At 35.5% G+C, this 12988-nt stretch overlaps 1 protein-coding gene across 3 annotated transcripts in view; it reads left to right on the top strand.

Annotated features, from left to right (window-relative positions):
- LOC140139339 (uncharacterized) overlaps nucleotides 1-12988 on the top strand; it is an 81914-nt gene that overhangs the window by 28810 nt on the left and 40116 nt on the right. For all 3 annotated transcript variants that reach the window (XM_072161118.1, XM_072161116.1, XM_072161117.1), the window contains exons 4-5: nucleotides 4044-4168; nucleotides 9107-9352. In XM_072161118.1, coding sequence (XP_072017219.1) covers nucleotides 4044-4168; nucleotides 9107-9310 — 329 coding nt within the window. In that variant the 3' untranslated portion in view covers nucleotides 9311-9352. The remainder of the gene's footprint in view (nucleotides 1-4043; nucleotides 4169-9106; nucleotides 9353-12988) is intronic.

Below are 12988 nucleotides of genomic sequence, written 5' to 3'. Positions count from 1 at the left end.
TTATTTAAACTTATCAGTGCTAATCATTAGTCGCAATCTGAATTCGATGTCGCAATATGCTGACAAAGCGATGTGATGTGTGATGGTACGTTCAGGCGGTACCTCTGCATTGAACCATATCATGCTGAACACTCGCGCCTGTAAGATTAGTATCTTTGTATAATTGTATTCAATCTATGATTGCAGACATACACAGGCAATGAGTGCAACCTGCTTGGAGTGCAGCCTGATGTATTCAAAAACTGTTTTCACCTATACACCAATCCGAGAAGCGTTTACTGTATTTGGCCCTCTATTGACGGCAACACAGATGTACCAGAGCGGGAGATTTAATTCGTAATTCAATACTCATGATTGTGTATTGAATATCACTGTTGTGTACAATTCCGGGTACAATTCTGTATAGCACACAATAAATAATGGATGGAACCCCCGACCTCGGGACACCGCAGTTTTACATCGGGGACACCGCAGTAATGGCGAAGTCGGATAGGTGTATTGCTGTGGTAGTTAATCCGATTATTCCATCACTTCGCCAGCGTATTGAAGTCGACTTCCCTCTGTGTAAACATGGTCATAGAATCCTTATCAATTGCAGTAGGTAGCTTATCTGCCGCGCCAATTCAATCACATACATAGACAAAGTAAGTCGAGCATAGCAAGAGATAACATTCAATAATTGCAGATGGGAGCCAAGACAATAACAATGCACTTCTTTAAATTGGAATTGAATTTGTCATTTATTGTGCTGTGAAGCATCCATCCATTATATTGCTCCAGTCTTAAATTAAGTTTATCTGTAAATTTGAGGTCCCTTTTAATGACATAATAGAACAGGGGGATGAGTGGGGAAAGGAAAAGTCAACTTGGAAGGGACATTAGTTTCACTTTAGGCTATGGAATATTTATACAGTGTATCCAATTACAAGAATATGGCTTTTGTTTTGTAATCTACATATTGAATTGATCTACAGGTGCATTCTGGGAAATGCATGTTGCATGTGTGCCATAACTTCTGTAATTTACATTGATAAATTCATTCATTCATTCATTTTAAAAAAAGGTTTATTACACAATTGTCATAGCAGTATAAAACTGAAATGCAACAATTTTACAAAAGCACACATATATAAAAATATTAAAATACATATAAGTATAAATGTTAAAATACAAATAAAAACAGCACAATCATGAAGAGAAAAGCAAATTACATAGTTAAAACATCCACACATTCATTTTCACCCATTCACCCACATGTACACCCCTACACACACACCCCTGCACCCCACATCCACTCATTAACTATCACTACCACAAGATCACCCCACTGACCTTACACACCACTTACTCAAACTCTTTCCCTATGCACCAGAGACTACATACTCAAACTCCTTCTTGGCACGCACATACATACTTTCATAAATTAATTACTTAGCATTATTAAGATCTTAATGGGGAAACAGAAAATATATTGCACATAATATAATAATGTTTATAAAATTTGGTGGAGATGCGAGAGAAAATGCAAATATCCTTGTAAAATAATTAAAAAGCTAAAAACTAGGAGTCTTATTCCACATACATGTATTGGCCATGTACATGGACTTTTCTGACAACGCAATGTTATACACCTTGGTGCCGAGGTCACTTTTACTGACATAATAGAACAGAGGGATGAGAGAGGAAAGTAAAATTCAGTTATGAAATATTTATACACCCAACAGGACAAGAGGGAGAGAAATTCAAAGAAAGTTGTAAGGTTTTTGTAATCTGTATTTAAGGGGACTTCACACTCAGAAGTTCATGTTGTAAAAGTGCAATACCGTCTTATTTATGTTTTTAATGGGTAAAGTGTATGCTATCTTCAGTAGATAGCAGTGGTTGTGCACAGGCACAGATCATGCGTAAATTCAATTTGATCTTATAACTAGTTTGTATTTTACTCTGTTTGGGTAAAGTGTATGCTATCTTCAGTAGATAGCAGTGGTTGTGCACAGGCACAGATCTTGTGTAAATTCAATTTGATCTTATAACTAGTTTGTATTTTACTATGTTTGGGTAAAGTGTTTGCTATCTTCAGTAGATAGCAGTGGTTGTGCACAGGCACAGATCTTGTGTAAATTCAATTTGATCTTATAACTAGTTTGTATTTTACTCTGTTTGGGTAAAGTGTTTGCTATCTTCAGTAGATAGCAGTGGTTGTGCACAGGCACAGATCTTGCGTAAATTCAATTTGATCTTATAACTAGTTTGTATTTTACTCTGTTTGGGTAAAGTGTATGCTATCTTCAGTAGATAGCAGTGGTTGTGCACAGGCACAGATCTTGTGTAAATTCAATTTGATCTTATAACTAGTTTGTATTTTACTATGTTTGGGTAAAGTGTTTGCTATCTTCAGTAGATAGCAGTGGTTGTGCACAGGCACAGATCTTGTGTAAATTCAATTTGATCTTATAACTAGTTTGTATTTTACTCTGTTTGGGTAAAGTGTTTGCTATCTTCAGTAGATAGCAGTGGTTGTGCACAGGCACAGATCTTGCGTAAATTCAATTTGATCTTATAACTAGTTTGTATTTTACTCTGTTTGGGTAAAGTGTATGCTATCTTCAGTAGATAGCAGTGGTTGTGCACAGGCACAGATCTTGGCGTAAATGCAATTTGATCTTATAACTAGTTTGTATTTTACTCTGTTTGGGTAAAGTGTATGCTATCTTCAGTAGATAGCAGTGGTTGTGCACAGGCACAGATCTTGTGTAAATTCAATTTGATCTTATAACTAGTTTGTATTTTACTATGTTTGGGTAAAGTGTTTGCTATCTTCAGTAGATAGCAGTGGTTGTGCACAGGCACAGATCTTGTGTAAATTCAATTTGATCTTATAACTAGTTTGAATTTTACTCTGTTTGGGTAAAGTGTTTGCTATCTTCAGTAGATAGCAGTGGTTGTGCACAGGCACAGATCTTGCGTAAATTCAATTTGATCTTATAACTAGTTTGTATTTTACTCTGTTTGGGTAAAGTGTATGCTATCTTCAGTATATAGCAGTGGTTGTGCACAGGCACAGATCTTGCGTAAATTCAATTTGATCTTATAACTAGTTTGTATTTTACTCTGTTTGGGTAAAGTGTATGCTATCTTCAGTAGATAGCAGTGGTTGTGCACAGGCACAGATCTTGCGTAAATTCAATTTGATCTTATAACTAGTTTGTATTTTACTCTGTTTGGGTAAAGTGTATGCTATCTTCAGTAGATAGCAGTGGTTGTGCACAGGCACAGATCTTGCGTAAATTCAATTTGATCTTATAACTAGTTTGTATTTTACTCTGTTTGGGTAAAGTGTATGCTATCTTCAGTAGATAGCAGTGGTTGTGCACAGGCACAGATCTTGCGTAAATTCAATTTGATCTTATAACTAGTTTGTATTTTACTCTGTTTGGGTAAAGTGTATGCTATCTTCAGTAGATAGCAGTGGTTGTGCACAGGCACAGATCTTGCGTAAATTCAATTTGATCTTATAACTAGTTTGTATTTTACTCTGTTTGGGTAAAGTGTATGCTATCTTCAGTAGATAGCAGTGGTTGTGCACAGGCACAGATCTTGCGTAAATTCAATTTGATCTTATAACTAGTTTGTATTTTACTCTGTTTGGGTAAAGTGTATGCTATCTTCAGTAGATAGCAGTGGTTGTGCACAGGCACAGATCTTGCGTAAATTCAATTTGATCTTATAACTAGTTTGTATTTTACTCTGTTTGGGTAAAGTGATTGCTATCTTCAGTAGATAGCAGTGGTTGTGCATAGGCACAGATCTTGCGTAAATTCAATTTGATCTTATAACTAGTTTGTATTTTACTCTGTTTGGGTAAAGTGTATGCTATCTTCAGTAGATAGCAGTGGTTGTGCACAGGCACAGATCTTGCGTAAATTCAATTTGATCTTATAACTAGTTTGTATTTTTTATATATTGTTTTCGTATTATGATTTATAAAGAAGGTCAAAATTCTACTTTTGTTTCCAATTTTCTCTCCATCTTAATGGCTATAGAGTATACACCCAAGAAAAGAAAAAGAAATAAGCGACGAAAACACAAGATGGAGACGTACTGTGGCGCTTCAGAAACACGTAATGAAGATTCTAATGACATAAACAGTGACTGTGGAGTGAAGCAGGTAAGGGGCCATTCCACTTGAAATCCATACACCCCCTATGGAAAACAAGACCTTAATCTTCTACACAGGGAGTGTGAATCTCAAATGAGGTTAACTGAATGGGTGACTCTATTTGAAATATACACCGCCTGTGTGGTAGATTAAGTGCATGTCCTCCATAGGGGAGTGAGGGCATCAATTGGAATAGCCATAGTTTAAAACCAAAGGTGGATCTGGGTGGTTCTCATGCCAGTGTGTAGACCCCAACCAATCTATATCATGAAGAAAAAAAATGTGACATGATCAAGGGGAATGAGTTGGATGTCGCTAATATTGTTTTTGAGATATTGGCAAAAACAGTGTTCAAATTCTTTTGTTTTATATTGTTTTCAGCCATTGATAAATTGCTCATAACTCAGTAACCAAATGTCCAATTTTGATTGTTTTTGCATCAAAATGTAGCATTTGTAAATTGCCAGAAAACGATGTAAAAAAACTTCTAATTGAAAATTTCCGACATGTGACTCATTCCCCTTGATCATGTCACATAAATAAAATACTGAAAATGATACAAATTCAAATTGATATATAAAATAGTAGAGGCAACAAATAAAATTAAAATATAAAAGCATTAGTCCTATTCATTGTAAGGAAAAAAACCTGTGACATTTTAAGTGACCACAAATGCACACCGACATCGCCTGGCTAATAAATATTTGGTGCAGCAGAGACATTAAAATGAATACACGGGATCGATACACATGAATTGCTATGCACGATTTTGATATCAGACGAAAATCTTCAAAAACTGGGTTAGAAAATGATGAATATCTCCCGTAAATGATTTTTTCTCAAGAAACCAGATGTGGTCTCATACACTTGAAAATACGTGTTGAACATATATGATAGTCGTTAGCGTGCGCTTTGAAAATTGGCCGTGCGCTTTGAACTCAAAATTTGACCAAAACTCTAATTTTATATTGCGTTGGTCCTGTATGGACTACAGCGCGCAGCAGGCTATAGCGGCACTCACTCAAGTGGAGACAGTATAACCATTGACCGCAATGTCGTATACAAGCTTACTCACACAGCGAGAAATCAATTACCCGTCTATTGTCAGTAGCCTTAGTCAGGTCACTTCGCTTATTATGCATCTCATAAGGTCCGAATAAAATGGCCATGGGTGGCTGTGGATTCAACCTACCATGGCGATTTCTACCATGAAGATATCGAGGTGATGTCACTGTGTGATGCACCTGTCAGTTGCTACATACATGTGTCTCTTTACATAATACTGTATAAGTGGTAATTTTCGCGAGGGTTTTATTTTCGCAGATTTCGCGAATGGGAAGCCATCCACGAAATTAACACCTCGCGAATATATGTATAATTGTATTGCAAGTATAGGGCAAGACTAGGCAATCGCGAAAATAACAATCCCAAAAATGTCTCTCTCACTCCAATTCGCGAAAATAACTGTACGCGAAAATAACCACTTATACAGTAGCTAGGATTGAATTAAACCAAACTCATCTCTAGTGGAGGTCAGTTCAAATTATCCTCAAGTCACATTGGATATGAATACAGAGTACATTCCTGAACCATATCACATGGGACGATTTGAAGTGACCTCCACTTCTGATGGATCTGGTATTTATTCCTAGCTATCTATTTAAATAAATTATTTAAAAAAAGACACATGTTGTAGCCGGCAAGTGCATCCTTTTGATAAGGATGCACAAATTTTGTATTTGTGCAAACTTCAACAAAATCTTCAGCTCCTGAAGGGTTTTATCCATTCATTTGTCCGTGACAGACCAGGACAGAGTTTTGAAAGTTCCAAAGTCAAATACATGTAGGACCTAAATTTAACACAAGATTGAACAGGATAAAAAAAAAAATATATAATTGATTTTTTGGTGAATAATTTAAGAAGAAATTGTGTTTACGCTTCACTACTTTTTTATTTATGTTTTATTTGATAATTATATGCATGTAGGCCAAAATAAAATTAAATATGTATTCATGTTGTGATTTAAAAATATGTTGATTGAATGAAGACAATTTATTGTAATTGTAATTTACACTATTGTATTATTAACTCATGCCTTATTGAAAACATAAGAAAGCCAAAGAATATACACACAGGGTCCGCATTAAGCAATTTTATTTGTGTAGCAAAAATGTTCACCAAATTTGGGAGCCAATGCTTATGAATGGAACAAAATTGCTACACATTCCCAAATTGTGTAGCAAATGACGAAAATTGTGTAGCATTTTGCTACTGCTATGCACTTATTGCGGACACTGTATACACACATGTTACATACTTATAACTCACTTGATAAAGTTTACTTGAGAAAACAAAAGCATAATTGTGACACAATATACTCCATGGATGGCCAAAGGAGGCATTTTTGAAAATTGAGTTACTATAATTATTACCTTGTAGTAACATTAGGCTATCATATACTGAAAACACCGAAAGTTATGAGGTTTTGTGATGTGTATTTTCTTATGTATTTCATTGTTTTTTACTCCATATTTTGGCCTTTATCTCAATTTCAAATTTGCCGCCTTTGGCCCCCATGGATCAGATCACAATGTAAGTTTGGAAACTGTCTATTCACTTCAATAATGTCCATTTTTTTTTAATTATTAAAATTTGGACCATGGTCATATATGTAGGCTGTTTGTCTCAATGCCTTCTCCGGGAATAATACATGTATTATATCATGAAACCATTGAACAATGTAAGGGTTGGCACTGAATATTTATTGAATAAATTTGATTCCCATGCAAATCAACAGAAAGCTACACCTTTTTTTTTAAATACTGCATGGTTACCTGCGATTTCAAATACATGCAGGAATCCACTGTAGTGCACTTCTCACTTCATTTACTACTAGGTTGTCTGTAGCAATGTTGCGGGTTTTTTTTAATTACACTTGCATGTTAAAAATAGTAAAACTACTTTGTACATTAACAATTAAAAGGAAGACTGAAATAGTTTTTAAATATTGCGTAGGCTAAACTAAAGTATGTTTCAAAGTTGTCGCACATGTTGAATTTGTGGTGCATTTATCTTAGAGAAATTAGCAAATTTAATATTTCCTCCCAATTATTTGTTCTTTTCCAAAATAGCCAAAAATGATGATAGAAATATGCTTTAAAAGCATTTGTTGATATAATTGCATTATTAACACTCTAAATTTGGAATGGCTTTTTTAAGATTGGTGAGGCCAAAAAAATAGTGTATCTCAAAGCTGCCACGTGTGTTTGTTTTGTCTTGGAGAAATAGACAAATTAAATTTGTTCCTCCTGGGTTTTTTTTTCCAAAATACCTACAAATTATGGTAAAAATATGTTTGTAGAATTTGTGATTAACACTTTTAACTTTAAATCAGTGAAAATATTTCATCATGTTTAGAAGAATGTAAGTTTGAAAGCTTCATATTTCTCAAGCTTTTTTCGACTGAGTTTGAGTTGGTGGAAAAATAGAAAAATAAATAAAGTGGATTAAAAAAACAACAACCAAAAAAGGTTTTCCACTTTGGATTTTAAAAATCTTCACAAGCTTGAGGCATATTATTTTTTGCCTTATCAATGTGGGGAGTGCATGATAGTATAATGGTTGTCTATGCTTTCAAATTTCTCAAAGGACTAATGGAAAAATGAAAGCAGTGGTTTTATGGACTACTTTTTTATTACTCTTATTGATGACAGCACTTAACTGACAGTATCTGTCGAATGGTGATATTTTTATATACTGGTATCTATATACTGAAGAAAGCTAGTTTAATAACATAATCCCAGTGTGGCATCTAGACTAATGGGCAGTCAAGGCCAGAATTATTTTATTGTTTGTTGCATCAAAAACATGGATTTTCAAGGCCCTAAAGAAGTTTGTAAACTTAATAACAATTTACAAAATGCTCTTAAAATGTATCTGTAAGGCAAAAAACAAACAAACAAACAAACAAACAAAAATGTTGTGTTATCCTTTATAGTGACCAACGCTAAATCCTGAAAAATCAGGGTCGCAATTTTTTTATTATTTTTTTTTGAATGAGGATATTTATTTACATGTTCAAAAAATCAATGATCAATTATGGCTGCTGTCTACTGAATATAACTGACAATATATTTGTCTGCCTACTGACTAACTTAACAGTATATGTCTTCTGAAGATAGCACTAAACTAACAAGTGCTATCTACTGAAGATAGCATTTCACTGCATCTGTATACTAAAGATGCCACTGCTATCTACTGAAAATAGTAATACACTGACAGTTTGTGTACTAACTTGTTAAAGCTGCTGTATATTTAACTGACTAACTTGACATTATGTCTACTGAAGATAGCACTAAACTAGTAAACAAGTGCTATCTACTCAAGATAGCAGTACAATGTATCTATGTACTGAAGATACCACTGCTACCTACTGTAGATATCAATACACTGACAGTTATTGTATTACTGTCTACTGAAGATAACTGACTGTATGTCTGCTAACTGACTAACTTGGCAGTATATGTCTACTGAAGATAGCACAAAACTAGTAAACATGTGATATCTACTAAAGATAGCAGCACACTATATCTGTGTCCTGAATATACCACTGCTAACAACTGAAGATAGCAATACACTAACAGTATGTGTACTAAATTATTAAAGCTGCTGTTTACTGAAGATAACGTAACTGACAGTATATTTGTCTGCCTACTGACTAACTTGACAGTATATGTCTACTGAAGATAGCACTAAACTATTAAACAAGTGCTATCTACTGAAGATAGCAGTACATGGGGTTAGATGCTGGTACGGTGGTCCATTCTTTAGGTTGCTTGTTCCCCACAAGCTTGGGATTATGGTGTGGTATGAAATAGAAATAATTTGTGAGAATTATTTTAAGGTAGCAATATTATTTGGAAACCTGTTTTTGATGATTTCTGTAGATCTCATCCAACAGCGATAATACCAAATCTCTAACGAAGAACCAAAAGCGGAAGATGCGAAAGAAGAAACGTCGCATGTGTGCTGGCAATCCTGCAGAGGATGGTCCGTCATCAGAGTTTACATTTGTGCCAAGAGAAGAGTCTGTAGACACTGAGCCCAGTAGTGATAATGAAGAGCAAAAGAAGATCATTTGCATGATGTGAAGGAGTTTATACAGTCCATATGGGATGTCTATGTCAGACAAGGTAAGAGGTCTATTTGTTTCACCACATTTTTTTTAAGCTTAGTAAAAAGTAAAAAAGTGATAAATATTTCACTTTCTTCATGTCAAAACTAATTAATATGTGACAAAAATAATTTCCTGAATAAGGCCAGCAGGAAAGAAGCAAAAGCAACTGGTGTTCAGAATAAAAGGTCATGCCTGAACAAGGTTGCTAAGACTCAAAGAGTGTAAAGGAAGATAAGAGGAACTTCATCGAAAGAAAATGTCAGGAAATGGAGAGATGTAAAGGTGATTTGAAAGTAGCCTTTGACATAGCAAAGTAGTTAACAAAGAAGTGGGTTCCAAGAATGGATGTAATAAATTATGCTTATGGCATTACGCTAACTGAAAGTGAAGATATCAAGAAAAGGTGGGTGGAATATAGCACCAAACTGTTTGAGGCACAAGACCAGCAAGTGTGTACTCGCGGTGAAATTATGGAAGAGGAGCCGCCACCACTTCGATCAGAAGTGTAACAGGCAATGGATCAAATCAAGAATGCAAAGTTACCTGGCAATGATGAAATACCAGCAGGAAAGCGACAGGCAAGGGAAGTGTTGACATAATGTGGCGTTTTGGAAGGAGCAGGAATGTCCCAAAGACTGGTGCAGAGCTGTATTTGTTCCACTCCCCAAGAAGAGTAACTTAAAAGAGTGTTCCAACCATCGCACCATCAGCTTGATATGTCATGCAAGTAAGTATCTGCTAAAGATCATCATCAGAATACTGAAGCCAAAACTAGACCAGGAGATTTCTGAGGAACAGGCTGGCTTTTGAGAAGGAAGAGGGACTTGAGACTGTACCAGACCGTAAACATCAGGAATATAATTGAGAAGTGTAAAGATCACAGACTACCACTTTATATGTGTTTCATTGACTACAGCAAGGCCTTTGACTGTGTCAGCCATCCCCAATTGTGGAAGACAATGAAAAGGATGGGATTCCCTGTTCACATTATTGATCTTATTACTCAACTATATGAGGACCAGGAATCTGCAGTCAGGACAAGTAATGGGGATTCCGAATGGTTCAAGATTGGAAGAGGGATGAGAGAGGGCTGCATATTGTCACCAAACCTGTTTAACATTTATTGAGAAGACATCATGAGAGAAGCTTTGGACGGGTTTACTGGTGGAGTCATATTTGGCGGTAGCAGTATCACAAATCTATGCTATGCTGATGATACCACCTAATATGCAGCAGTAGAGAGGAACTGCTGGCCCTTTTGAAATGCATTGGGAAGCCAGTGAGGAGAAAGGCCTTTGCCTTCTTCTAAATGCCAAGAAGGCTAAAGTAATGGTTATTGATAGAAATGGAACTGGAAAGGACTTTTTGATAGATGGTCAAAAAATCGAGGAGGTTAAACAATTTGAATACCTGGGTTTAATGATAGACAACAAAGGTGATAGCACATCTGAGATCAAAAGAACTATGGCAAGGACAACAACTCAGAGTATGTCAAAGATCTGGAAGAGTTGTGGTTTATCAATCAACCTCAAGGTACGGTAGCTTAATTCTCAACTCTACCATCATTTCTTACAATGTGGCCAAAGTAGCACAATTTCCTCTCATGGACTTTCTGATGTTCAAGTCTGTGCCAATCTTCTTACCATTTATAAGCTTTCTGTGTTGCTTTTTAATATTTGACTGACTACAATGTATTTGAGTTGTTTCCAGTTTTTGCCATTTTTACCATTTTTACCAGTTTAAACTAGCTAAAACTGGCAGGCTTTTTCCCAGCTGTTGCCACTTTGCTAGCAAAAGCCGAACCCTGGATACAGATCTGACAGGCTACAATAGCCTTTCCTGCAATGTAGTGCAAATTGGCAGATCTTGGATGAAGAGGATTGACCTGTGATCTATGAATCTAGCACAGCAACATTGCAGCAACATTGGAGTTATGGTGAAGGTGCTATACATTCAGCCACTGAACAAAGGAGATATTGTGGATTACGCCAAAAGAGTGCATGCAGTCATCCAGAAACTGGGATTTATTTTGATCTTTTGAACTAATTCAATAAGCTTCAGAAGTCTGTCAATTAGTGGAGAGGAATGGAGAGCTATTCCTGAAGAGCAATAAGTGAAAATTATTATAGTTAAGTAACATCATTTTGAGAGTTGCATAATTTAAATTTTGAAATATATGTAAATAGTGAGTGTCCTCTATTTGCACACACATATACAGTTAATATAATTACCACAAATTACCACAAAAGGGCAGAAAAAGATGAAAAAAATTATAAAAATCGAAGTAAGGAAAATATGTGTATAAATAGTTTGATAGCTATTGGTATTGTCAAGGTCTAGCAATGAAAATTATGTAATGTTTGTTACAAACATTATAAATGATGACATCAAACAACCATGCATTGTGGCATGTAAATCCTGCATCTATGCACTGTATTCAAATCAATGCAAGGTACATCACCTTTTGAATTTGGTTTTTTTTTTCTTCTTAAAAATACTGTTGTGTTGTTAATATTGAATAAAATTGGGCAAATGGGGTATCAAAATGCACATACATAAACCATCTGTCTTTCTATGTTTAAATATTGTGAATATAACTAATAGTTCTGAAGCTATAGACGTATTCGTAAAGGCTGTGCTACTTAATATTGTGCAGTCTTTGTTATGGGAGTGTAAATGATACGGTACGTAGTTATTTTGGGAGGTAGCTAATTTCTAAATCTCTGATTTTAGAGAAATTACAGATTCAGTCATTAGTACACATCTTCTGGCTTGAAAAGGGTACTACACCCCTGTCAATTTGTGCCTATTTTTGCATTTTTCTCAAAATTATAGCGCATTGGTGACAAGTAAGATATGTATATTATAGGGGCAAGGACTGCAACTACTGTAATGAAAATTCAGCAACTCAAGGCAAGCAGTTATTGATTTATTGATCAAATACTGGTTTTCCCTCATTTTTGACTGTAATTCCACAACTGTTGTCTGTGCTGAAATAAAATTTCCAGTGCAGTAGTTGTAGTCCTTGCCCTATAATATACATATCTTACTTGTCACCAATGTGCTATGATTTTTGAGAAAAATGCAAAAATAGGCACAAAATTGGACAGGGGTGTAGTACCCCCTTAAGCCAGAAGATGTGTACTAATGACTGAATCTGTAATTTCTCTAAAAGCAGAGAAATTAGCTATTTGAACGGGGCCCTCAACTTTATCAATACTGCTGTTTTCTTTTGTTTCTGTTTTTTTCTTTCAAACTTTAGAAATAGCTAATGTCAATTTTAATGACTTATCCTTCACTGTTAGTCAATTAATAAACTATTTAAATTTACTTACACCTTCACTGGGCTCACTAAAAGCCCGGGGCACTCCAACTTTGGAGGTGACGCGTATGTAGGGCTGTTAAGACCCCCGTTTTCAGCATCGCTGTCACCCAAAGACCCCATATTTTTTACGAACACATGCTCTGTCACCCGAAGACCCCCTATTTTTCCATTTGATCTGTCACCCAAAGACCCTTACAAGTTCAATTTGAACAGCAACTTTCATTTATCACTGATTTTGTTACTTATTTTGAAAAAACAATGAAATTTGAAGCCATTTTGAACTAGAAATTCAATTTTCGAGGTTTTTGTGGCGCTTTTTCGGCTGTC

The sequence above is a fragment of the Amphiura filiformis genome, chromosome 18 (assembly GCF_039555335.1).
Source record: "Amphiura filiformis chromosome 18, Afil_fr2py, whole genome shotgun sequence".
Lineage (NCBI taxonomy): Eukaryota > Metazoa > Echinodermata > Ophiuroidea > Amphilepidida > Amphiuridae > Amphiura > Amphiura filiformis.
The sequence above is the reverse complement of the archived record's forward strand: the minus strand, read 5'-3'. Positions and strand labels throughout refer to the sequence as shown.